The following is a 27688-nucleotide window of genomic DNA, read 5'->3' as shown; positions in this document are numbered from 1 at the left end:
TCAAAAATGGATACTATTAGCCGAAACCGGTTTGGCTTGGTGGATAGAGCGTCGGCCTTCGGACTGAAGGGTCCCGGGTTCGATTCCCGTCAAGGGCATGTACCTTAGTTGCAGGCACATCCCCAGTGGGGGGTGTGCAGCCGGCAGCTGATCGATGTTTCTAACTCTCTATCCCTCTCCCTTCCTCTCTGTAAAAAAATCAATAAAAAATATATATGCATTTTAAAAAAGGATACTATTACAAGAAAAAAGTTGATGCTGAGATGGTAGACCTTGGTCACCCTCTCTTCCTTGGCCCAAGCTGTTTCCCTAGGCTTTGATGCCCTCGACCTTTTCCCCTAAGCCTCTTTCTTTCTCTCCCGTCAAGGCTGAGCACAAATGCCACCTCTTCCAGGAACCTGTCCCCACGGCCCAAGCCGGAAGCCATCTCTTCCTCCCCTGCCCTCCACTGGGCTCTGCACGGGTCAGCAGCCGGGGCTGTTTACACGGCGGCTCCTCCACTAAGTTATGCGCTCCTCGCGGCCAGGGACCGTGACCGTGACCGTGAAGGGGGGCCCACGCAGCACCGGGTACCCAGTCAGTGCTCAGCAAACGCTCGCAGAGTTGAATTAATTTGGCAAAATAATTCAGGGGAGGACACCGCGCTCGGGGCGCGGATGAATGATTCATGGGTGGTTCTTCGCATTCTTTACCTCGGAGTCACGTCGGGCGGAGCATCCAGCTGGCCTGGCAAATAGGTGCGGCGCTGAAACGCACCTCCGCGGCCTCGATCAGGGTCCGGGCGCCCACCGCGGGGGGCCCCCAAGCTTCCCCAGCAGGCAGGGAACGCGGGGGCGAGCTGGGGGGCGGGCCCGCCGGGCCGCAGGGGGCGGGGCCCTGCCGCTGACCCGCCCCTCCCCGGGCGGAAGCCACGCCCCCCGCCGCGCGCTCGCGGCGGCGCGCGCCCGCCTCCAGCCCTGAGACCTCGCGCCCTCGCGCCCTCGCACCGGGGGCGGGCTCGCTGCGCGTGCCGGGCGGGGAAGCGGCGCGAGCCGGGAGTGGAGAACGCTCGTCGCGGGGGCGGCTCCAGGGCCTGAGCGGGCGCCGCCGCCGCCGGAGCCGCGGACGCCGGGCCGGAGGTTGGCGGGGGAGGCTGCGGCCGCGGAGACCGTCTGGACTGCCCCCTGCGCCAGCCGGGAAGTGAGTGAGGTGGGGGTCCGCGGCGGCAGCGGCTGCGGGAGCGGTGCGCGGTGCTGGAGCCTCGCGCCCGCGAGGAACGGGAGGAGCCCGCGTAGCGCCCCGACCTCTGGAGCCCGCGGGGGTGCAGGGCCGGGAGCGGCGGGGAGGCGCGCGGCGGAGCCGGGGCCGCTGCACCGCGCGCTGCGAGGGGAGACGGCTCCGCGCTCACGGCCCTCGGAGGGGCGCGCGGAGGGGATGGAGCGCAGCCCCGGCCGGCGCCGCCGGGCTCTGAACCCCGGGCCAGGGAGGGGGGTCTCCCGAGTTCCGAGCGCGCCGCGGCCGTCGGTGCGGAGCCGGGGAGCGGGCGCCGGGCTGATGCTGCGGGAGCCCCATTCCCTGGGAGCGGGCTCTGCGTTAGGTGCTGAAGGGGGCACAGGAGGCAGGTCCTGGCAGAGGGCAGGTGAGGCAGACAGGCCCTGGCAGAGGGAATGGAATTCATTGCAGATCGCCCCAAAACACTGTTTCCCGAGGCACCTAACAGTGGACCTATGCACCGTGTCACCCGTGGAAGGAAAGTGTGCCGGAGGGGGGAGGATGCAGCTGGCGAATGCTCGCTGTCCAGTTCCTGCGCCAGGCCTCGGGATTAGGAAGACCTCCGGCATCCTTAGCAGACGTTTATTGATCAGCTGGCCTCCGTGGGGAGGGAGCCGTGGTCAGCGCTGGGGCCACAAAAGAGTGTCAAACACAACCATCCCTGACTGTTGAGGAGCTAACAATTTGTTTGTGAAGCTATGAGCAGAAAAGACAAAGCAGCATTGAATTTTGTCTCGCACCTTATTCGCCTTAGGTCTCCTGTCCACCCCCCACTCCTCCCAAGATTGGGAAATTGGAGCCATACATGGCTTGGTTTGGGGATAAAGCAGGAGGGTCAAGGGAGCTCGGGGGAGCAACTTAGGAGAGTTTTGAAGGCTCTTGTAACGTTTAAAGGGAGAGAAAAATAAACAATTGGAAAGGAGAAAAGTTTCCTTCCTTCCCAACTGTTATTAAGCTCCATGATCACGGCTAGCTGACTTCTGAGTGACAGACGAGAACAGCAAATCCTGCAAGAAATGTTTATTGCGTGAATGAATGAACCCAGCATGGTTTTGCTGTATATTACACAGAGCAGTATTAATCGCTCTGCTGGGAGGGATGGCTGATGGACTTCCCTCGTTCCTAAAGCCCCCCTTACTTTTTTTTTTTTTTTGCCATGTTAGGTAACCGAGGTTCATAGGTCTGAGCGTTTAAAACAGTGGCTGAGGTGATGGAGTGGGCACATGCTGCCACTTTCTCGTCTTTATTGCAGGTTTGCTGTTAGAACTTAGCCCTTGGGCCATTGCTTCCAACCTCCCCTTTGCTGCCCCTTGAAGAAGGATACTTTTGTCTAGAGGACACGTTCTGGTTTTTTTACGTTTTGTCCTGGTCCGTGGACTGCAGGTCTGCAGGAAGCCCCTGTGTGGGCTGGAACTCCGCCTGTTGGCTGCCTTGCTTAGGTCTCTAGACTCTCCCGCTCCAGTCTGCTGCTTCGGTTCCCTGGGTTGCAGTGCCTGTTGGGTTACTTTGTCTGCCAAATCAAAACTTGACCTTTTATGAGTTCTGTGAGGATTTTTATCATACGTAAGTGGAGTCACCTGTGAAGGGGGTTATCTAGCCAAAGCAGAACTGACCAGGCTCCTGAGGGCCCACGGAGTGTGAGAGACAAATTTCAACTTAGAAAATTAGACTGCTAACCGGTAGAATGGCAAGTGACCCTTTATTTTAGACCCTTTCTAGAAGTCTCTCAGGGCCTTTGTTTCCTCCTGTGAACAATAAGGGCCCTGTTAATCCAAATTTGGCATTGTGTGGCCACCCTTGAAGGACGCATTTCTCTTTAGCGTTACTGCTGTGTACTTCAGAGTGCATCCAGCAGGCGTCTACCAGGTCTTGTTTTGGGTCCTGTAATGTTGGGTGCTTTGTTCCAGGTTCTCCCAGGGATCGTCGTATTTTATTTATGTATTTAGTTTATATTTATTTTAACATCCACTTCATTGATGTGTAGTTTACATATAACAAAGTGCATGGATGCCTGTGTAGAGTGGGTGAGTTTTAAAAATGTGCATACTTTGTCCAGCCACTATCCCAGTCAGGATAGAGAAACTTACCTCCCTCCCGAAGACATGCTCATTGATTTTAGATAAGAGAGGCAGAAGGAGAGAGAGAGAGAGAGAGAGAGAGAGAGAGAGAGAGAGAGAGAGAGAGGAGAGAGAGAAACACCAATGTGAGAGAGTTGGTTGCCTACTACTGCACGAGCTCCGATCAGGGATGGAACCCAAAACCCAGGTCTGTGCCCTGACCGGGAATCAAAACAGAAACCTTTTGGTACAGGAGACAATGTTCCCGCCGACGGAGCCACTAATTTATTTCTAGTTACACAAGCTTCGGGGCTGTGGTGTCTCCTTGAGCAGGATATATACGGCCCAGGTTTAGGAGACGCCGTTCATAACAGAGTCCCCGTGACTGGCAGCGTCTGGGGTTGTATGGTGCTCAGTCCGCGTGGCTGGGAGCCGCAGCTGTGCCAATGGCTCACGAGTGCGCACTCTGATAAAATACTAACAGGACAGACAGAATACAAGCCTCCTTGGCCCACTCCCTTCTCCACCCAAGCTGTCATCGGTTCCTTGTGATCCCTCCTGACCCTTCTCTGTGCGTTTTCATCTCTATATAGGTAATGCAGGTAAACGCCGGCTTTCCCCAGACTCCCCACATTCGTGACACGACCCTGGACACTGTTCTGCGGCTTGTTTTCGAACAGAATATCAGAGATCTTTCCGTGTGGAAACACGGGGGTCTGCCTGGTCCCTCCTGGCCACTGCGCACTCTCTCGTGAAGTGTGCGTTGTCCTGCGGTTTCAGACGTTGCTGCAGTGAATGAAAAGGAGACTTGCTGGGTCAAGAGGGTGCACATTTAAAATTTTAATTGGTGGAGATTTAACCATGTTGCTACTTGTGGATCTGGTTCATTTATTTTTAACTGCCGAAGCGTGTTCAGTGGTAGAACTGAACTGACCGTTTATGTATCCTTCACTCGCAAGGGACAGTTAGGTTACTTTGGATACTGATTTTTTTTATGGGAATGTGTGTTGTGAATGCATCCTCCCAGTCTGAGGCTTGCCTTTTCCCTTGGTTCACAGTGTCTTTAGTTGTATACACGTTTTAAACTTCCGTGTTACACTTATGAAAGAAATTCCCTTAAATTAAATTTGTGTGTGCGCGCAATCTGGTTAAGTAAATTTTCTCTATCCCAGGGTCTGAATTATGTATTTTTGTATGTCCTTCTAAAATTAAAAAAGCAAGTTTTGCCTAGCTAGTTGGTTGGGACGTCATCCCATACACCAAAAGGTTGCAAGTTTGATTCCCTGACTGAGCACTTACCTGGGTTTCGGGTTTGATCCCTGTTCAGAGCGCATATGGGAGGCATACAACCCCGTGTTTCTCTCTCTCTTTCACTCTCCCTTCCTCTCTCTCTAAAATGGATTTAAAAAACCATATCCTCGGGTGAGGATTAAAAAAAAAAAGTTTTGCTTTTAGTGTGAAATTTCTAGATGGTATAATAAAGAGATATAATTTATTTTTCAATTGTGATAACCAGTTTTTCATAATTTTTTATTGTGGCAAAATATACATAACAAAATTTACCATTGTACCCATTTTTAAGTGTACAGTTCTGTGGCATTAAGTTTTATCATATTTTCCAACATGAAGCTCTACCCATTAAACACTAACTCCCAGTTCTCTCCTCCCTCAGCCCCAGCGACCACCATTGTACTTACTGTCCATGAATCTGACCACTCTGGCACCTCATACAAGTGGAATCCTACTATCTTTGTCTCTTTGCGTTTGGCTTATTTAACTTAGCACATCTTCAGAGTTGCGTTTTGTCAGGTTTTCTCCCTTTTTTAAAGCTGAATACTATTTCATTGTATGCATATGTCACATTTGTTTATCCATTCACCCAGCAGGACAATGTGAAACATGCTGTTGTGAAAACGGGTGTGTAGATACATGTTCAAGTCCCTTTCAGTTATTTTGTGTATATGTCCAGAAGTGAAACTGTCCATGCCAATTTAAAAAATTACATACTAGTACATAACTGAATGTGACCTAGATGGGTGGATGGTACAGAGAGTTCTTATACACCCCCTCTCCCCCATGCGTAGTTTCCCCTGCTATTAATATCTTGCTTTAGTGTGTGTACATTTGCTACAACTGATGAATCCATATTGATTGTTATTGTTGTTATTATTATTAACTTTAGTTCACAGTTTATATTAGGCTTCACTCTATGTGTCACATACTAGTAGTTCTTTAGGTTTTCACAACTGTATGTCAGGCATCATTAATATCATTACATGACATTTCATGTATGTCAAACAGAATAATTTCATTGTCCTACAAGTCGTCTGTGTTCCACCTGTTCAGTTCTTCCCGCCCTCCTCCTGAAATGATCCCGGTAACCACTGATCGTTTTACCGTGTCCATAGCTTTGCCTTTTCCAGAATGTCTGTGTTTGGGATCATACCGTTTGCGGCCTTTCAGGCGGGATTCTTTCACCAGTCAGCATTGTGCGTTTACGGCTCCTCAGTGTCTTTGCCTGGCTTGACAGCTCATTTCTTTTTATTGCTGAATAATAGTCCATTGTATGGAAGTACCACAGTTTGTCTATCCACTTTTGAAGGACATTTTGGTTACTTCCAGTTTTTGATAATGATGAATAAAGGTCCTGTTAATATTTATGTGCAGGTTTTTGTGTGGACATAAGTTTTCAGCTTTTTTAAATAAATACCTAGGAGCATGATTGCTGGATCATATTGTTAGAGAATGTTTAGCTTTGTAAGAAACTGCTTGTCTTCGAAAGTGGCTGTACAGATTTGCATTTTCAATAACTTAAAAAATGGATAGCCTAGCACCTTAAATGTACTTCAAAGTAAGTATCTGTCAAACTGTTCTGTGATATTAACTTCATCTGGAATGAATTCATATTCCAGTTGTAGCTTTTGTTGGCTATCTTTCTTAGCATTCTATTTCTTTGTGTGTTTTGAAGTGTTGATTGACAAATTCATTTGAGTGTTAGTGCTTTTCATTTTGTTCTTGTTTCTGTGCTCACCCTTCTCTGTGTGGTGATATTTTAGGTGCTTTTCTTGATCTGCGGGAACCTAATAAAAAATTAGATCCGATAGTGGTGGGTCAGGGGTCCTGCCCTTTGAGGTAATTGGGGCTCTTCTAGACCCACTCTCAGAGTAAGCGAATGTTCGGGTTCAGTTCCTGGTCACGCGTCTGTTTTTATCTCCCCACATTTTTAAGCCCAGAGCATTGCATAAACTAGTTCTAGGCAGAGACTGGCAGCGTGTTTCAGCTTCCTCTCAGCTCCAGCCTCCTCCTGGGCTGTACACCGTGAGCTGGCGCCGACGTCTCCGGAGTCTGCGGGTCTCCTGCTCCGTGTGTCCCCGTCGCCCTGCAGGAAGCAGACACCTGCTCCGGGGCTCGGCGTCCAGCAGGCCTGGAGCGTCTGCTTTGCGCCCAGTTTTGTGTCTGTTCTGTTTCTGATCCAGATGAAGGCTTTTCTTGTTGAACCTTCCTAAGCCATGTGAACATATTTTATCTATTCCTGTGTATTTGAAGGAGAAGGGATGCACCCAAGTGTCTACTGAGTGAACTGCTTTGACACGAAGACTTAACTGGCCAGCCTCCTTCCTACACCGGACACCACTGTTTCCGTGTTCTGTGTTACTGCAGCACCGAGCCCCTTCAGGGCAGGAGCTGAATAGCAGCGATGATAAGGGGCACTTTTATCTTCTTCCCAAATGGGAGCGCTCCCAGGGTTTCACTGTGAGAGCGCACTCACTGAAGGTCTCTGGTAGATGTCGTCGTCAACTTGAGGAAGTTCTCTTCTGTTCTTGATTTGCATTTTTATTGGGTGTTGAATTTTATCAAGGGCTTTTGGGGGAGGCATTTGTTGAAATTATTACTTTCTCTTTAATATGTTAATGGTAGGAGAGACCTTTCTGAGTTACTGATAACCCAGCGAAACATACATTGTATGGGAATCGAACCAGCAACCTTTTGGTGCATGGGATGATGCTTAACTAACTGAGCCACACCAGCTGGTTTATAATTTTTACTACATTAAAAAAAATAAAATATGCTCATATATATATATGTATATATATATTTGTGTGTGTGTGTGTGTTTTATTTCAGAGAGGAAGGGAGAGGGAGAGAGAGATAGAGACATCAGTGATGAGAGAGAATCATCGATTGGCTGCCTCCTGAAAGCCTCACACTGTGGATTGTCCACAACCCAGCATGTGCCCTGACCTGGATGGAACTGTGACCTCCTGGTTCATAGGTCAACACTCAGCCACTGAGCCATGCTGGCCTGGCTTTACTACAGTTTAGATTCTAATATTTCGCTTAGATGGTTTCACATATCTTCTTCCAGTTTGTGGCTTGTCTTTAAAAACATTAAAAAGTATGATCTTTTGATACATTTGTGGTTTTAATTTATTGTTTGTAAAATTTCCCTACAGATCACGAACACAGAAAAATCATCCTGGTGTGTGCATGTAGAAAGTTGTTATAATGGACAAGGAGCTGGCGGTCCTGGGTTTCCATATCCATTTCTTCATTGTGAAGTTCAGTTATATGCTGGGCCAAGATTTTTATTTGGTGCAGAATGTGGGGTCTGGGTTAGGTTATTTCTAAGCCCTCACATTCAGATTCTCTCTTGCTTTGCTTGTGGTTTCTGTAGCTCCTAATCATTACTACCAATGTGTTAACTCAAATGAAAGTTATGAGAACTCAGAAAAGAAATTGTTGTTAATATTCAGGATTTAGATGTGAAGGCTACACATTGCTTTTGTGGTGAAAAAGAAATAGAAATAATTTGATTTAGGTTGGAACACATTTCATGGGCCCTTTTTATTTATTTTTTTATTAAATTAGGCTCTTATTTTGTGCCAGGCTTTGTGCTAAAAGCTTTACCTAATTTATTTAATTGTTACTTCAACCCTAAGTGGTTCTTTTTGCTATTCAGAGCTCTGTGTACTCGTGGAGTGCAATATGTATTTGAATTTTTTTATTGGAACCTAGAAAGTTTTTCAGATTTGTAAATGGAAAATCTCTGTGGTCTTAAAAACATTTACTTTTTTTTTTTTTAATCTGAAAGAGAAGAGAAAAGAAGAAGTATTAGAGGAAGGACAGTGGAGAATTTTCCTGAAATAAGCAAGGAAGTTCTTCAGGGACGTTTGACTAGCTGCAGCTCAGTACTAGTACTTGGTAATGACCATTGCAGTCACCTCTGATTTCCTCCTTGCAGTAGGGCATCCAGAGAAAACCGGACCGCAGGTTTGCAGGGACACAGTGAACTTGCACAGGAAGTTTCGATGCCTGGATGCTTTGAAGTAACTGAGAGCTGGAAGGGTTAAGACATGAACAGAAAGATTCCAGGGAAATGAAGGGGATTTGACACGTAGGTGCAGTACAGAGGCATTCTGGAGACCTTTCGAGAGCCGGCCTCTTTCCTTCCGTTTTTACCACGGGAGTTACTCACCTTCTGCCTGCAGACTCAGTCTAGCTCTGGAACACACTGCGTCCTAGATAGGACTAACAAGCCTCCAGACCCTGTTTAACTATGAATTAAGTTCTGATCCAGCTCCACAACTTGGAGACCTGAATGTTTGCCTTTCCCTGGAATCCTGGTGTTTGTCCTGAAGGGGGCGATGTGGCACAGCGGAAAGAGAGTGGACTTCTGAGTCAAATCGGTTGCCTAAATCCATAAATTACTAGCTTTGTAACCTTAGGCCACATTAACTAACGACTTAGGCTCTAAATTTACTTATCTAATTCTACCACCCATATTCCTCATTTTCTCCTCAAACCAGGCACAGTCCTGTCTCCTCCCTCCCTCTCCCCCCCCCCCCCCTCATTTATGATCAATGGTTTTCAAAGTGGGAGGCATGCAAAAATGATCCTCTTAGGCAGGCTATAGCAAGAAAATATAGGCAGCTAACTTGTACTAATATTTAATTCATAGGTTGATACTTGACTCCCACCTGTGTGTCTGATGATACACAGCAGGTCTGGTAAGCGAGGTAAGCTGAGAGGAAGGGAGGTGGGGACACGGCAGCCTGGAGGGGCGGCTGTGTGAGCTCCCATATTTATCTGCTTACATTCTGTGCAGACATTCTGCAGTTCACCTCTGCTTGGTTTAGTGGTCTTCCAGATTCTATTATCTGATTGGAATGAAATGAACCTTGCTCAGTAGACAAAGCGTTTTAAAAGATTCCTACAAAGACACTGCGGATTGAAGTTTCAGACTCAATTGAAGATTGAAATAATAAGGCCGGGACACATGAACTGCAAGATAAAGCAGAGCTGACACTTCTGTATCTATCATGGGCTTGTTGTCAGTCAATTGCAAAGTACAAAAACAATAATGATCTAAAGAGATTGAAGGGGAATCAGTAAAAACAACACCTTAAAGTTGTTAGAAATACTGTTTGTTATAAGGATTTATTTACATACTGGGGGCCCAGTGCATGAATTCGTGCACCTTGAAAGGAACAGTGGGCCGTGAGGCTGCGGTGGGCACAGGGGAAGGTCTCGGCCCATTCTCCACTCCCCCGCCTGGCCCCTCCCACCGCGGCCCCTGTCGCTTGTCTGTCGGCAGCCCCGCTCCCACACGCTGACCCCACGTGTTGACGGTGCCAGCCCCGCTTGCAACCGCTGACAGCGCAGAGCGATTGGGCAGGCGTTATCCCCGGGTGTGAGTGGTGGCTGTTGGCCCCGATCGCCCCTGAGGGCTTCTCCACCTCCCCCTGTTCCTGAGTGGCAGTTGGGGCAGCAGCCGCCACTCACACCCGCTGCTGGCGCCAAGCGATTGGGACTGGTGCTGGGCGCCAGCAGAGGGTGCGAGCGAGGGCTCCGGCACTGACTGCAGGTGCGAACGGGGCTGGGCTGGCACCGGCAGCAGGTGTGAGCCCTGGGCGGGACCATGGTGCGCGGGAGCAAAGAATTTTCAGTAACCACCAGAAGCTCACCACGATGACAGCAACTGGTGCCCCGCCTTGGTCTGGCGCCCCTGCTCACCTGCTCCCCCATCCCAACGTGGCTGATGCTCATGTTCTGTGCTCTGCTGCCTGTGGCTAACGCCCGCCATGTTCTGTGCACGCCCCCTGGTGGTCAGCGCACGGCGTAGCAACCGGTTGTTTGGTTGTTCGGTTGTTCCACCATTCAGTCTATTTGCATATTAGGGTTTTATATATATAGATGCCATTGATTATATTGCGCCCAAGATATTTACTAATGATACCCTGAGGCTACTCCTGTCAGTTGAGATATTTTAAAACTAAGCATTCAGAACATAAAGGCAAAGTTACTGAGCTTTTTCAGTGATGGTTAGTCATGTGCTACTTAGTACCTTAAATTTTAAACTTAATTACACATTTTTAGAAATTTTGTGGAGATTTTACTTCAGGAGTAAAAACCAAAAAGCTACAAGCCTTTGTTCTTCTTGTTTTGGTAGTAGTCGCTGAAATAAATATAGACAAATGAATAATTTTAGTTTGGTGAAATGCATGCCTTGTTAGCAGATGTTGTTGGGAATACTCATAGAGGACATTGCTGAAGATTTGAAGTAATATTGTACCCAACTGTGGAGTTTGTGAGAGTTTCTGTTCATTTGGGTCAAAGTACGGAGCATATGGTACTTGATATCCTCCATTTTATTAATAAAATACGTGAAGACCTGCATCCCCAAACCACAAAAGAAAAGGTTTACCAGAGAATATATTATTCAAAGTAAAGGACTTACAATGTTATTGTGAAATCCTATCTAATAATAGACAAATATGCAAATTGACTGCACCTTCGCTACACCCAAGCCACGCCCACCAGCCAAGCCACGCCCACCAGCCAATCAGGACAAGTATGCAAATTACCCCAACAAAGATGGCTGCTAATTTGCATATCAAGACAGCATCGAAAGAAGCCAAGAGCTGCAGAAGGGAGTAAAGCTTTGAAGAAGCAAGCACGCCGGGGGAGGAGAAGGGAGGAGCGAAGGCAGGGCCGGGGGCGAACGGAAAAGCAGGCGGGCTGGCGGAGAAGGCGGGGCAGGTGACAAGGGAGGAGCGGAGGCGGGGCCGGGGGCGAAGGGAAAAGCAGGCGGGCTGGAGGAGAAGGCGGGGCGGGCGACAAGGGCGGAGCGGAGGCGGGGTAGAGTGCAGCAGGAAATCCTATTGCAGGATTTTTCCTGCAACGGGAACGCTAGTAGGATGTATAATAGCATAAAGAATAACACGGTGTACCCAGAACCAGCCTAATAAAACAGCCACTAGAGTTGCCGTCCCTCTGCCGTCACTTCATTCTGCCTCCATCTCCAGAGCATCACTTTCTGAGTTGGGTGGTACGTGCTTCGTGTGCACTGGAAAAGAATTTGTGTTTGTCACTATTGGGTGACACAAATACCAATGAGGTCTAGTAGGCTGAGGGTGTTGTTCAGCCCTTCCACGTCCTTCTTGACTTCCTACTTGCGTTGATCATGGAGGAGTGTTGAAGTCTCCCACGTGTAAGTGTGGATTTGTCTAGTATGTGTTTGTACTGTCTTTAAAAAAAATTTAAAACTTTATTTTTTAGAACAGTTTTAGACTTACAGAAAAATGGAAAATAATAGCAACCCATACTCTGTTCTGTTATTAACCTCATACATTAGTACATTTGTTACAATGAGTGAACCAATGATGGTACATTATTACTAAAATCCACCCTTTATTCAGGTTTCCTTAGTGTTCACCTAATGGCCTTTGTCTGTTCCACAGTCCCACCCAGGACACCCCATGACATGTAGCTGTCATGTCTCCTGAGATGTCTCTTGGCTTTGTCGGTTTCTCAGACTTTTCTGATCTCGTTTTTGGTGAATAATTTGAGGAGTACTGGTTAGGTATTTGTAGATTATCCCTCAGTTGATATCTGCCTGATGTTTTTCTCATGATTCACCTGGGTTTATCGGTTTGGGGGAGGAAGACAACAGAGGTAAAATGCCATTTCATCACATCGTGTCAAGCATGTGTACTGTCAGCATGACGTATCTACGGATGTGGAACTTGCACTGGCTGCGGTGGTACTGACCAGGTTTCTCTGCCATCCAGTTCCTTCGCGCCCCCCCCCCCCCCCCCCGGCCCCCCGCTCCTCCCCGCTCCTCCCCGCTCCGATGCTGTGTCTTTGTAAGGTAGTCCCTGTGCGCAGCCCGCACGAAGGAGTGGAAGTTGTGCTTCGCTTTCTTCAGGGCTGAGTATCGACATAAATTATTTGGAATTCTTCACAGGGTATTTGTCTGTTCTTCTTCATGTATGAATATATTCACTCATTTATGTCAGTATCGACGGATGGACATGCAGTACTACCTTATTTATTTTGTTGTGGAGTTGTTCCAGCTTTGGCTGTTGGGAGCTTTCAGTTGGCTTCTGAGTGCCTTTTATATTTATAAACACCTATCACATGGTTTATTTTTCTCCCACAACTTCTTTACTTCCTACATTACAAGATGTTCCAGGCTCATCTTGTATATTTCCTGCCTCACTCATTTCTCCAGGTTCCTTCTGTTGGAGAAAGGTATTATAAACCAACCTTTGGGCTAGGTACGTTCATTACATATAGTTCAGGTGTTATAGACCAACATTTGGGCATTAGGTGTATACTCATGACAGCTAGGGATGTTGTTGTTTCTACATCTCAGTTGACAGAGCAAGGGCATATGTGTATATACTAACCCATGCATATACACATATCTATAATTACTGCTCTATGTAACTATCTGTATGTGTATTAAGAGAAACGTGATCTTATACTGATGTCTGCAGTTGTAATCCATTACCACGTGGATCATTCTAGCTTCTCATCTTGCTTCTCTGTAACCTCACACGCTACCAAATGCCATCGCTATGTAATTGTTATGTTAGAATTGGTACCATATGCCTGATGGGAACCTGGGATAGAGGACTTAGGTATATTTCGTTTTGCTTTTAGTCTTACAGACACCATTCATTTCCAAAGTCACTTCCATCCTCCCCACGCCCCCCTTCAGTGAGGCTGTTCCAGGCATTTGTAACACAGATTGTTTTGTTCACATTCTGCATTTCATCCTTGGATCCTCTGACGTCCTAAAGGATTTAACAAAAACGTACACACATTTTCACTCCGTGTTGTAAATTTCTATTAGTTTGACAAGTGCATGGGGTCATGTGTCCACCACTGCAGTGAAGTTTCACCACCCCAAAAGTCTGCGCTTCATCTGTTCACCCCTCTTCCCTTCCCCCTAAATCTCTGTCGATCACGGATCATTTTGCCATTTCTATAGTTTTGTTTTTTCACACATTCCATCACATCACATAGTCACCTGTGTGTGTGTGTGTGTGTGTGTGTGTGTGTGTGTATTGAGAATGTTTAAGATCTATTCTCTTAGCAAATTTCAGGTATACGGTGTGGTGTTATCCGCTATCGTCACCAAGCTGTACTTTCAGTTCCCATCTTATAACTAAAACTTTGTATCCTTTGACCAACATCTCTCCATTTCCCCCGCCCCTGAGCCCCTGGCTACCACCATTCTACTCTGCTTCCAGGATGAGTTTGACTTTTTTCTTTTTTGTGTATTATTAGATTCCCCTTACGAGTGGGATCATAATATTTGTCTTTCTCTGGAATATTTCACTTTGTGCTCTGATTTTTTTTTTTTTTTTTAGTTGTGTGGAATGAAGCTTCTGAGCAGGGTGATCAGGATCCATTGGCGATAGAACGTGTTTGAATAAATACACCTCGTGGGTGTCTCTGTGTCCGCAGGATGCACGACAGGAAGAAGGGGGCGCAGAGTCCGGAGACCACGGCGTCAGAGGGGTTCGTTTGCTCGTTCGCGTGGACAAAGATTTTGGCAGTTGGAATGGGAAAAAAGGGTGGATATGAGAGTGATTATGAGGAAGGAAATGCAGGGCTCCAAGTCAGAGCTGGTATGCGAAGGGAGTGATAGGCGGTTTGGTTATCTCCGGATTAGGAGGCCAAGAAAAGGCAAAGTGCCAGGAGTCCGGGTGGCAGGAAGCGGAGAGCGCGCTGGCCGTGGCGGTCTCTCTGTGAGATGAATTTTCGGAGCTCGTTGGTATGCCGGTGGCGATCAGATCCCTGGACGTGCGGGCTGGAGAAGATCCCAGTATTTCACAAACAGCTGTGTGAGCTGCTTTCCTGTGCTTCTGCTCCCTGAGCGCCCTGGTCCTTTGTGGCTACCCTGGACTCCCCTTTCTGTCCCCTGGCCAGAAACGGCCCCTTCGGCAGTTGCACCGCAATAGCAGAGGAGAGAGAATCAATCAGTGGGCACCCCACCCCCCACCCCCTTGGAGCTGCAGCTGACGAACAGAGGATTCCTTTTCCCCACATTTTTTATTTCTGCCGTTTCCCAGGCCCCCTCTGCTGTGGGATTGCCTGCTGGCTGGGGTGGGAGGACATGAAGAAGAAGGAAGGAGAGAGAAGAAGACCTGGGAAGTGTCTCTCGTTCTCTCTGGGCTTCCGTTCTGCTTTTCTGTGAGCCAGAGCGAGAGGGCTCTGAGGATTTCCCTGCGTATGTACCACGTTCCGAGGTTGGGAGTTCGCGCTGGGTGGAGGTGAAGCCAGGGGATGCGAGAGGGGAGCCAGGGCAGACTCGCCATCTGTTCAGCAGAACTGTGAACTCTGTGTCCTCCCCGGTCCACCTGCTGCTGTTGACTGTTCACGGAGCTCGGGTAACTCCAGCACACGCACACGCTAGGCTTAGTATTCGGCGGGAGAGTAAGGTTGGCGTGTGCTCATCCATTTTACTTGGATCCAGCACTTCCGGGCCTGGGCTTTGTACGGTGTCTGTCAGGCACCAGGGCCCCTGTAGCGGGTGAAGTAGTCCCAGGCATTTGCTTCAGGAGCTCCCCTGAAGGTCATTCTCAGAGAAGAACACGGCGGGGGGAAGTTGGCAGCCAGGTGAGGGTATCTTGGCAGGGCGAACAGCGTCTGCTACATTGTGATGCTGTCTCCTTACTTGCATTTGACTTACATGTCTTGACCATCTTTTCATAAATTGCACTTACCTACCTCGTTCTTTTTAACATCTGTGGACTGTACTCTCATAGTGTGGCTGTGCCGTATGTTATTTAAGCCGTCTTACACTGTTTTATCCCCCCTTTCTTTCCTTCCGCGTGCTCTCTGCTTCCGTTTCCCCCCTTACCCTTTCCTCTCCTTACCTCTCCTCTCCTTTTTAAACAAATAAAGAGACATATTTACTAGGCCAAAGGTAGCATACCTTAAAATTTTGGTAGAAATTGCCATCCAAAATACTTGTGTCAGTAACTGTATATTCACTACTAAGAGTGTCTGTCTCCCAGGAAACATATTTAGACATTTTAAAACACTTTTAAGCACAAACATCAAACATATTCAACTTTCTAAAAACTGCCAGGCAATACAGTGACAAAATAAAAATTTCGGGAAAAAAACCATATCTTATGAATGCATTTTCATTTTTAATTTATTTCTAATCTTTAGTCATATACAGATATGATGGTTAAATTGGTACTGCAGTATGAATACAATATTTTAATTTTTGTTGGCACCATATGTAGCTAGACATGTTGCTTATATTTCATAATTCTTTTATAATTGTGGTTAGCCTTATGCGATAGCTCTGAATTTTGAGGATTTTTCTATAGTGTGAACAGTTTTGCAAACTTTTAATAGTTACATGAATATGATTTCCTAAAGCAATTGAAACATTAGAAACATTATTTCTGAAACATTTGTATCAAGTCCTTGTAGTTGGGCAGATCTTGATTATCTTTCATGCACCTGAGTCCAGTTTTACTTGGGAGTTAGATTCCGAAGTCAGCGAGTGCCGGAAGTAGGTCAACATTCCTTTTGAAGTTTCCCCAGGAACAAGCTGTGGTGGGGGCCAGCGTGGACAAGGAGTTGGAGGTCTAGCACAGCTAGTTTTTCTTCACGTTGGAACTGGCTACTTTTTTCTCGAGTTGAATTTGCTTTGGAGAAAAGGACAGGGGGGCTCACTCAGTCAGAGGCCAGAGGGAGCCGAGCCCTCCGGAGCTGCAGATGCACTTTCTTTCCCACGCTCTCTCGGAACAGGTGATCCCGGTGTGGGATGGCCCATCGTTTAAATACTTTCTCTCTCCTGTAGTTGAATTTGTGTTAGTCAAATGTAAACATGCTAAAATCCCACGGTATGCTTTTAAAACTTGGGTAGTTTAAATGACCATAACATAATTAAAACCATCTGATTTATAAAACAGATTTCTTACTGGCTCATCCGTGTGACGACCTTGCCATTTGTCATCTCGGATTGTTCTGATGCGTGTTCCCAGGGATTGTTTGACGCAGGTTTGCAATAACTGTCTGTGGGACATGAAGATGCCGTCATTTTGTCAGGTTTGATCATTAAAACTCTAAAAGGTTTACTTTGTGCTTTATTAATTTCAAAAGCCCAAGGATTTTCTTAAAACATATGCAATTAATGTCTAGCATAGTATCATTAATTACAAATGATGCAGTTAATCCACTAGATTTATAAACTACCTGTGTCATAGTAGTAGTAATAGTAATTGTAATCATAGGAATAGCAGCCACCATCTGTCCTGGGCTTACCTTCGGCCAGGCACTGGAAACGAACTTTGACCCTATCACAAGAAGCTACACGAAGGTGGGGGACCTCGTCTCTCTCACTCACTGCACTATTTCTAGTTCATCCAGATGTGTCTCCCATAGAGGAGCTGCTTGTATTTGTCCAATGACTGGTTCATGAAGTATATATAGTTTTTAGGCTGTTTCAGCAATGAGGAGTAAACCTTCGAGCAGGGGTCCTCAAACTTTTTAAACAGGGGGCCAGTTCACTGTCCCTCAGACCGTGGGAGGGCCGGACTATGGTTTAAAAAAAAAAACTATGAACAAATTCCTATGCACACGGCACGTATCTTATTTTGAAGTAAAAAAACAAAACGGCAAAAACACCCGCATGTGGCCCGCGGGCCGTAGTTTGAGGACGCCTGAGTGAGGAAGGCACCTCCTCCAGGATAGACTGGCGGTAATGGAACTGCACCGGGAGCCCAGCTGGGATGGTCATTGTCCTTTGGACAGCGGGGACGTGCTGGTCTGATTGCAGCCAGACGTGCGGTGATGCAGCATTAATTACTGTTGCTTTAGGTGGGGTCGGCATGCTTTTTCTTAAAGAGCCGGAGAGTAAACTCTGTTAGACTTTGCAGGCCAGGCGCGCTCTGTTGCAGCTCCTCATCTGTCTCCTATAGAGGAGACATAAATGAAGAGGTATGGCCGCGTTCCAGTAAAACTTGATTTGCAGAAACAGGCGGCAGGTCAGATCCGGCCGAGGGGAGTATAGTTTCTCCAGTGGGTCTCCCCTACTTTTGGGGGTCTCCTCCTCCCAATGCTGCAGGAACCCCGCGTGCAGATGTGTGTGCGCGAAATGGCCTGGCAGTGCTTGTAGTTTGGAGGCCATCTAGATGATCCACCATATGTGTGTATTAACTTTTCCAAATTGAATCTGGAAGGAGAGACAACATTTTAAAAATGGTCATGGTCTCAGGGACTTCTTAGACCCTATTTTGAGAAAAAGGGGTGTAAAGAAATAGCAAACATAGAAAAAGGATATAATAAATGAGATGTATTATAAAGGGCATTGTGATATTCTCTGTGTTAGTCTGTGTGTATTATTTAGTGAGAGACCACGATTGGGGAGGAGGGAGCAGGTGTTTGAATATATATATTTTTTTCTTTGTAATCACAGGCTACTGGTACCAACTCCTGTTTTTTCTCTAGGACCTAGATTTCACTGGTTTTTGTGTGTTTTTTTTGTGTTTTTTTTTTTTTTTTTGCTGTTTCTGGTTGCTTTTTCTTTGACTTTCTTTCTATTTAAAATTCTTTCCTCTTGGGGGCAAATTATTAAGGAACCATCACGTGTGTTGCAGCCTATCTGGTAACATTTCAGTGATCTGGAAAAGAACCAGTCTTAATTGTCAAAATATTAATGGCAGAATATTAAGGAATATATTTTCATTTTAAATTTTCTTTAGGATGTATTTACAGCTAAACTTTTTTCAGTCACTTTGCTTTAGTGGCTATGGGATGTGTGTGGTCATCACTTATTTAATTTGTGATTCTAACGTATTTGAGAATGAGTCACAACAGTGTAATCTGCTTAGGGAAATCATTTGGCTTATGCTGTTTGTCTATATATTTTTCTTCATACAATAAAGCAAAGTTCAGCTAAAATTGTCACAAATTTTGCATCAATAGGGTCCATGCAATGGGTTGTTTGTGTTCTAGCTTTTTAGGCCTAGGTAGATATTGGAAAAGGTCCATCTAAAAGACGCAATTATGTAAGACGTTTAACGAAAGGGTTGAGGTTCTACTCTGCCACTTCTGAGTTGTGTGCCCTTGAGCAAGTTAGTGTTCTTTTCTAGGCATCTGTTTCCTAATCAATAAAACGGGGATAATGTAATAGTTATAATGCCAGCACCTAGGGTTGATGGGAGTATTAAATGAGATAACGCATGGAGAGAGTTTTAACAGTCACTGGCATAGCCTAAGTCTGTCAGTGTAAACTACTATTATCAGGTGATAAAAAGTCATTTAGGAGTTCTTTGAGTGTGGGGATGAATTTATTTTTTTTAAATATAAAAATAGATTTTATTTGTATATTTTATATATAAGCTCACTGTTTTTATGTTCTCTATTGTAGCCTTTCATTATAATTATTTTCTAAATTATATTCAGTAACATGTTCATGAAAAACAGTAGGGATATGGGAACCTGTATCTCAGCTAATAGAGGACTCTGCAGAGAAAATAATCAAAGTTAGAAATAAGATAGAGCCCAAATTTTCAGCACAGGAGGCATGTATGAGCTCAGTTAAGTATTGACTTTTACTATTTTAGAAATTATCAAATAAAGAAGTAAGGATTTACCTTTTTTTGGTATCAGGTTCCACTTTATTTTCACTGATACTCTCTGAGTATGTGCATTTGCAACTTGATGTCCTGAGGCTCTCTCTTCACAATAGAATGATAAGCACTTGGTTGAATTGTCAAATCATACAGTGCTTTATTGTATCCTTCTTTGTCTCCAGGATGATTGAGGAAAGTGGGAATAAGCGGAAGACGATGGCAGAGAAGAGGCAGCTGTTCATAGAAATGCGTGAGTCCTGAGTGCTTCTGGCGTCCTTGTTTATATGTGTGGGAATGCTCCCCCCCCCTCTTTTTTTCTGATCAAGTCACAACTTTAATCAGGAGTTTTAAGTTACAGGCTTTAGGAAGGGAAGAACGAGAGTTAAAGAATCATGGAGTTGGAGGACCCCAAGACAGACCTTATTATTTTAATTGAGCTGATTTGAACTGCTTTCTTAAGCCACACCATAAAGAAGGAGGCAGAGATGTTAACCTAGAATATCTGTAAGATCAAGGCATGCCAGTCAATTTAGACCTCTTGCTGTGACTCCGTTGTTACCGTGAGCTTGCCGGTGCTGATGCATAATTAATACGTCATATAAATTACCTTGCACTAGATACAAATTCGGAGGTTGAGAAGACCAAGTGTCAGGCCAACACTTAGAGCAAGAGGAAAAATTAATATCATGAACGTGTACTTTGGTATATTACTTTACTATACAATATTAAATCTTCTGTTAAAAATTACATTATTGCCCTAATCGGTTTGGCTCAGTGGATAGAGCGTCGGCCTGCGGACTGAAGGGTCCCAGGTTCGATCCCGGTCAAGGGCATGTACCTGGGTTGCGGGCACATCCCCAGTAGGGGGGTGTGCAGGAGGCAGCTGATCAATGTTTCTCTCTCATTGATGTTTCTAACTCCCTCTTCCTCTCCCTTCCTCTCTGTGGGAAATCAATAAGATATATTTTTTAAAATTACATTATTATGTAAGACTGAATGAAGAAGAAAGATGGCTAGGAGGAGTAGGGCAGTCCACAGTATTTGAAGGGTTGTTTTGTTTTGTGACTTCTTGTCTAGGTGACCTTGACTGAGTGACCTTGACTAATGCACACATACTTGCAGGACTTCAAATTCTTCTGCCTGAAATAGGGTTCCTGGTCTGGGCCAGCGATTGTGAAACCTTTTACAAGCACTTGGCTGTTAGAAAATGGTACTGCTCAGCTGAGGCTGGAGCGGGAGGCAGGAGCCCAGCCTGGGATGGCCCCTGAGGTCCGTTCACAGAGGGAAAGCCAGTTTGGGCTCCCAGGGCGGGCATCCCGAGAGCGTGAGAGTAGGGGCAAGCTGACCACCTTTTACCACCCACCTTCAGGAGTCATGCAGGCACGCCTGCCACGGTACTCCTTCAGGCAGTCCCGGTAACCTGCTCAGATGCAGGTAGAGGGAAAGAATCTTTAGTTCTTGATCGGGAGGGACAGTGCACTGGACATTCTGTTATCCACAGACCTGGAGGGGGAACTCAGAGATTAGCTGGTCCAGTTCCCTCGTTTTACAGAGGACACCGAGCCTGAGAAGAGGTGTGTGACGAGGTTATGGTCATGTTCTGTGGGTGGCAGTCAGGCCAGGGCTGGGGTCTACGTCTCTGACTCTGCGCTAGGGTCTTTCCTACTATACCACCTCACCCACTTCCTGATACATAAGGTTAATGCACGCCAATCATGAGTGTTCCTCCCTCAGAGCTTTCTTAGGCCAGCAGATGGGATAATTAGGCAGAACTACTGGTGTGGAGGGGCACACAGGAAGTGTACCCTAACCCTCCTCCTGCCTTTGTGCTCTGTCAGAAGACTCAGTATGCCAGCACTATGGAATCGCGTCTCTTCCCAGCATTTAGAAATTAGCCAGTAAGTCCACTTAACATGTTTTGTTTTTTTTAAAAATATATTTTATTGATTTTTTTACAGAGAGGAAGAGAGAGGGATAGAGAGTTAGAAACATCAATCAGCTGCCTCCTGCACACCCCCCACTGGGGATGTGCCCGCAACCAAGGTACATGCCCCTGACCGGAATGGAACCTGGGACCCTTCAGTCTGCAGGCCGACGCTCTATCCACTGAGCCAAACTGGTTTCGGCCACTTAACATGTTTTGTTTGCCCTTCTTTCAGGTGCTCAGAACTTTGATGTCATACGACTATCAACTTATAGAACAGCTTGCAAATTGCGATTTGTACAAAAACGATGCAACCGTAAGTCATTTCTATAGAAGCTGTATAGAACTCTCAATAATATAAAATACTTTAATACCTTTTAGTCTTATTGTAATTTTAATGGAATTATTTTGCCGTAAGTATATATCAGAATATAAACTTTGTAATGGAAAGAAGTTGGCACTTGACTCTGTGTCTCCCTCAAAATATTTAATAAACTCAATATGTAACTAGTTTTGAGGCTGGCATATTATTTATGTTCTTCAAATGGGGGAATGTATTTCTCCATGTCACTTTTTAATGAAAAATTTTATGCAGAATTAATGCAATTTATCAGCTTCTGGAGGAAAAGAAAAACATTAATATTTTGATAAAAGTATCCTATGTAATAAAAGCATAATATGCAAATCAGCTGAACGGCCCGAACAGCAGAATGACCAACCGGACAACTGTCCGGGACCACACTATGACACCCACTGGTGCCAGGCCAGCCAAGGCGGGTGCAATGCGCTTGGTCGGGGGCTCAGCCATCGCCCCATGATCGCCCCGCAGAGGGAGGCCCAGGTCACAGGCCGGTGGGGTGATCCATCGGGGGGCTCCACGATCTCCCCACAGAGGGAGGCCCAGGCCATTGACTGGCAGGCTGTGGCTGGTGGGAGGGGCCTCCCTCTGAGAGGGAAGTCCGGGTCCCGGGTGCCTGCCGGCGTCCAAAGGGAAGCCTGGGTCCTGGGTGCCGGAGGGAAGCCGGTGCCGGCAGCCGGGGGAAGGAAGGCCTACTCTTGCACAAATTTTGTGCATCGGGCCTCTAGTAATAAGAATTAAACTTAATGTAACAACAATCAGCCTTTTCCATTTGCTACCACAATTGCTACTTACAAAATAAGTAAATAAAATAAATGTGTACATATACACATGACATGCATAAAAATCTTCCTTCTCTTAATTTCCACAAAGATGAATTAACCAGTGACAGAATTATTGTCCTTTTCTCATATACGGTATGTGTGTATTGATGAAAAACTGTTTTGTATAACGGAAAGATCATTAGCCGTAGAATGGGGAAGCACCTCAGCTGTAACCTTTTGCACTCGGATGTCGAGTGTGACTCGACACGGTTAGCATCGAGATTAAAATTACTCTTTGAATGTATCAATAATTTGAAATATAAAAAAATCCAAATAAATAAGTTTGTATGAAAAGAAACTCCAGTTTTTTATTCTACTGCCGTGCTTTGTAAAATCTGGGGTATTTAAAAAATTAAATTCCGAGTAGAATAAAGGAATTGAGAAAAAAGCTAGCGAGTGCAAAGGGTTAATCCTGGTTTTGCCATATATATATATATATATATGTATATATATATATATATATATATATATATATATATATATATGTAAAAGGCTAATGTGCTAAGTGTCCCTCCACCTGTCTGACTGGTTGCTATGATGCGCACTGACCACCAGGGGGCAGACGCTCACTGCAGGAGCTGCCAAACTGCAGTGACTTGGCAGCAGCGGTTCTCGGGTGACACACCCCGAAACCAGGGAGGAGGGAACCCGATTTCTCGCGGGGCCGTGTGATTCCACCGTCGGCCGTGGGTTATGTTGTTGCTGGGCACTGTGGGCCCTGAATCTGGTTTACTGCACACTTGCATTTGCCTTCCACACCCTGTACGACAGCAACTTTGCAGAGTGCCCTCTGGCACTCCGGGACCCCTCGGGGGATGTCGGAGAGCCGGTTTCAGCCCGATCCCCACAGACCAGGCCGAAGGACCCCACCTGCCAGAGGGACCCCACTCACTCCACACACGCCGGGGAGGGACCGTGGGAGGTTGGCTCCCAGGCGTGTTTGGCCCGTCTCGCCCAGTCCCGCCTCGCTGGCCACCTTGTAATTAATTTCCTTTTGATGTGCACAAATCCTTGCACCAGGTCACCAGTTTATTATAAACACGTGCCTTGGGAAAATCACTTTTACAGCTAAATACTTCTACCCTACTGTAAGTCTTACTCAAAAATCCTAGCTTAACATGCTTTCTGAAGAGTTTACTGTTCCATCCTAGACTGAAGTCATGTTTATTTTTTGGTGTACCAAAGCAGTGTTTTTCAAATTATGGATTGTGACCCATTAATGGCTTATGAAATCATTTTGGTGACTCTGGACAGAATTTAAAGCATGTAATAGAGAAAAAAAGAAAAACCAGAACACAGCCTATATTGTAAATCTAAAAAGTATTTTGTGAAATTTTTATAAATTTATATGTCTGGAGGGTGTGTGTGTGTGTGTGTGTTATGATTTAAATATAATTTTGTGGGTTGTGGTTAAAAAAAAAAACTTTGGAAACCACTATTCTAAAGAACCTACCATTTTTGTAATTCTTCCTGTAATTACTCTTGGGAAATGGTAGTCTGTAAGCGAAGTGTTGAGAGTCATAACCAGGCTAGCGGCCTTAGTAACGTAAAGTAAAAGATGCATTGTTCTAGAAGTTTTATTTTGTAACATTTGATTATTTAACCTACATGAAAAAAATTTCAGTTTTTTCATGTGAAAATTCCAGAATAATCACATGAAAAAAATTCCAGTTTTTTCCACGTGTGTTCTGTTGTCCCTATACTGTCTATTGAACGATCACCCTTTTTCTTCCTGCTCAGCATCTTTTGCTCACATTCTTTGGAGAAAGGTACGAGAACGTTAATGGCGGTGTCTGTATGTGAGGGCTGCTTCTGGGCTCTGTGTTCCGTTGGCCTGTTTGGCTAGTTGTAACTATTACAACTTTATAGTAATAGGTCTTGATATCAGGTAGAGCAGGTATTCCTCCTTTGTTCTGTTTTTCTTTTTAAGATTGGCCTTTTTACATTTTATTTTCATACATATTTTAAACTCTGCATGTCAATCTCTGCTAAGAACAAACAAAATAAAACAAAGAAGTTTGCTGGGATTTTTGTCTTCTTCCTTTTTTTAAAGTATAATTAACATACAGTACAATTCATCCTGTTAATGTATAGCCCTGTGGGGTTTTGCTGGGATTGCATTGAATCTATAGATCAAGTTGGGAGAGTTGACGTGTTTCCAATATTGAGATTTCCTCTTGTGAACATAGTATATTCCTCCATTTATTTAGGTGTTTATTTTTGCCAATTATATTTATAGACTTTTTTTGTAGAGATGTTGCACATTCTTCATTGGATTTATTTCTAAGTCTTTGATGACTTATGATACTTCTAAAATTTCATTGTTATTGATACATAGAAATACAATGACTTTTATATCTTGATCTATGTCTAGCAATCGTTCTGAACTCAAATGTTAGATTTAATAATTTATCCTAGCATCTTTTTTATGTTCTATGTGTCTAATTTAGTCATTTCTGAATAATCACAGTTATATTTCTTTATTTCCAATACTTATTCCAATAATTACTGCATCTTTATATTCTTAGGACCTGAAGTACAATAGAAATGATGATAGTGGGCATTTCTTTCTTTTTTTAATTTAAATTTTTTTATTGATTTTAGAGAGAGAGAGGGAGAAAAAAAAAAAAAGAGAGAAACACTTTTGTGAGAGAGAAATATTGATTGGTTGCCTCCCGCATATGCCCTGACCGGGATCAAACCTGCCACCTTCTGATAGATGGGGCGACACCGACCAGGGCAATAGTGGGCATTTCTGTTCTCATCCCCAACATCAGAGGAAAGGATTTCAGCATTTTACTATCAAGTAACACGTATGATGCAGGTTTCTGTAGACACCCTTAATGAGATTAAGGAAGTTCCCCAGTGTGTTTCTTCTTTTCTAGAGATAAGGCTAATTTAAAAAGTTGTCTTTTTGGTAATGATTTCTAACTTAGTTTTATTTTGGTCAGAGAACATGATTTATATCCTTTGAAGTTGGTTGAAATTAGTTTTATGACTCAGGATAAGGTCAATTTCTATACTTGTCTTTTGTGTTTTCTAGAAAATAAAGCATGTTTTTAAATCATCGGGACAATACTTCATATAATGTTCATTACTACTACTTTGTTGTTGTAAAGTTTAATTTTTCTATCTGTACTTACTTTTTGTCTGTTTGCTCTCTCACTTACTAAGAGAGGTGTGTTAATATTTCCCTCAAAGCTTGTTGAATTTTTCTCTTTGACATTCAGTTAAATTTTGCATCATATATTTTTGAGGCTGTTGTAGAGGAGTCAGTACTTCACAGCTACTCTCTCAGGATCTCTGGTTGGGCCTGAGAATTAAATTGGCACGAGACAGATGAGCAGGAGAAAAACATACACATTTTTACATGTGTCTGGGAGCCCCATAGGAAAATGACCCAAAGAAGTGAGTAGGTCTAAGTGCTAACATACTAGGATGCACAGAGAGTAGCAGTTGTGGAACAGTAACTAAAATGTGTATATGGGGAGGCGAAGGGAAGATAAGAGTTATTTTAACAGGTCTGTACAGATTAATTTTGGCCTTGATCCACTGTCTCTGTGACTAGAATGTTTCCCCCCCCCCCCCCCCCGGAGTAAGAAAGGCATCTTTCACATGGGAGTTTTATTTCCAGCTGTTCCAGCTGTCAGGACGAAAAGGTGGGGTCCAAGTGCCCTTTTCGGCACTGCTATTTTTCAAGTATCTTTAGCTCAAAAGAATCCTTATGCCAAAGTGGCATTTTGGGGTGGCATAGTCTGCCACCCTTCACGGACCCGTTACATGTAAAATCTGTATGTCTTTCTGATTAATTAAAACTTTACGTTGTTGATAGTTTATGTTCTTTGTGTTTCAGTCCATCTCGTTGATATCTGGAACATGATTGAAGCCTTCCGAGACAACGGCCTTAACACACTGGACCATAGCACGGAGATGAGCGTGTCCCGCCTCGAAACGGTCATCTCATCCATCTACTACCAGCTCAACAAGCGCCTGCCTTCTACTCACCAGATCAGCGTGGACCAGTCCATCAGCCTCCTCCTCAACTTCATGGTTGCTGCCTACGACAGGCTAGTACCTTACACGCTTACTTAATCTTAAGTAAGAGTGTTTGTTTCTTAGTTGTTCCTATTCCATACTTTCTTGCTAAGGGTTGTCAACTTAGAATCACAGTTAGGAGGGGAATGGTTCGGTGTAAGTCCTTTCTGAAGACTGATGCTCTGAACTGCTTCCTAAGTGTACAGATAAGATGGAAAATCCTCGAGAGCAGAGATCCTATTTTGCATTTCTTTGATTTCTCAAGTGCAGCCCTGGATTCTTAATAAATATTTATAAAGTTGGAATGAAAATTGGCAGGTAAAAAAAAAAAAAGATCAGGCATTCTGATGATGATAAAGTTGAATAACATTTTTTGTTGATTTTACTTGATGAAGCTATTTGATATTTGCCAAATGGATTCTTGATTTGTAGTTGATTATTGCATAATCCATTCACTGGAAGTTTTGTAAATTGGGATTAATTGGAAAAATAAGAGTTTTTGGAAATCAAAGAGAAATGCTCTTATTCCTTTTAGCTACATGTGATAATTGGGAATAATGTTTCTAAAATAGAAGCCTGTTTTCATGAGAGGAGTACTAAATTATACTTGGCAGCATCCACAGTTGTTTGCTAAAGATGTAAAAACAGCTTGTTTTCTTAAGTAAAAAAAAATCGTCTTGTTTTTCAAAAGTATTAATTTGAATAACAAGCTCTCTTATTAGACAGAGCAAAGCTGTAAACATCACCCGGATGAGGTGAGTGTAAATATAAAAACGTAGGCAGCCTTTGAGACGTGACAACCGAAATGAGCAGTTCCCATGCAGAGGGCACAGGTGAGGGCTGCAGGGGCCTCCGCGGTCCCTACCTGCCTGTCCAAACACAGGTGTTTATTCAGGGTGACTCACTGTCTGCTTAGCTCGGCCCACACGTGATCATTGTGTTTTCTCAGTTTTGGAGAATAAGAACTCTTTTTAGAAGTCCTGTGCTTGGTTTATTGTCAGCCTGTAAAATGATAGGTCTCTGGAAATGAATCATGCAGAGATGTCTGAGAAAGAAAATCATTCTCTTTACGGAGGGAGAGTGCTCCTCGGAGCGATTCTGTTTGGGCAGGGTTAAAATAACAAGCTTCCTCTCTCCTGTCATCCTCAACGACTATTACCTGTTTACCTTTTCATTTTAGTGTCTTCATGTGGGGGTTAATCGTCACTGCTCACTGTGTCACATCTTAAATATTGACCTACTAATCAACTCTGAGCTATCACAGGTCAGATTTTAAGTGAGTCATGTTTTGTGATGAAACCAGATCTTTCCCAAATCTTGTTTGAAGGGAATTGATTACGGTATGAA

General features: G+C 44.7%; 1 protein-coding gene across 5 annotated transcripts in view; it reads left to right on the top strand.

The window, feature by feature from the left end:
- The first annotated feature begins 940 nt into the window (after nucleotides 1–940).
- The window catches only part of DTNB (dystrobrevin beta), a 157332-nt gene continuing 130584 nt past the window's right edge, over nucleotides 941–27688 (top strand). For 4 of the 5 annotated variants that reach the window (XM_028140292.2, XM_028140288.2, XM_054727966.1 and 1 more), the window contains exons 1-4: nucleotides 941–1179; nucleotides 19383–19450; nucleotides 21360–21440; nucleotides 26160–26373. In XM_028140292.2, coding sequence (XP_027996093.2) covers nucleotides 19384–19450; nucleotides 21360–21440; nucleotides 26160–26373 — 362 coding nt within the window. In that variant the 5' untranslated portion in view covers nucleotides 941–1179; nucleotide 19383. The remainder of the gene's footprint in view (nucleotides 1180–19382; nucleotides 19451–21359; nucleotides 21441–26159; nucleotides 26374–27688) is intronic. The other variant, XM_028140291.2, reaches the window with a different exon arrangement.

The sequence above is a fragment of the Eptesicus fuscus genome, chromosome 16 (genome assembly GCF_027574615.1).
Source record: "Eptesicus fuscus isolate TK198812 chromosome 16, DD_ASM_mEF_20220401, whole genome shotgun sequence".
NCBI lineage: Eukaryota > Metazoa > Chordata > Mammalia > Chiroptera > Vespertilionidae > Eptesicus > Eptesicus fuscus.
The sequence above is the reverse complement of the archived record's forward strand: the minus strand, read 5'-3'. Positions and strand labels throughout refer to the sequence as shown.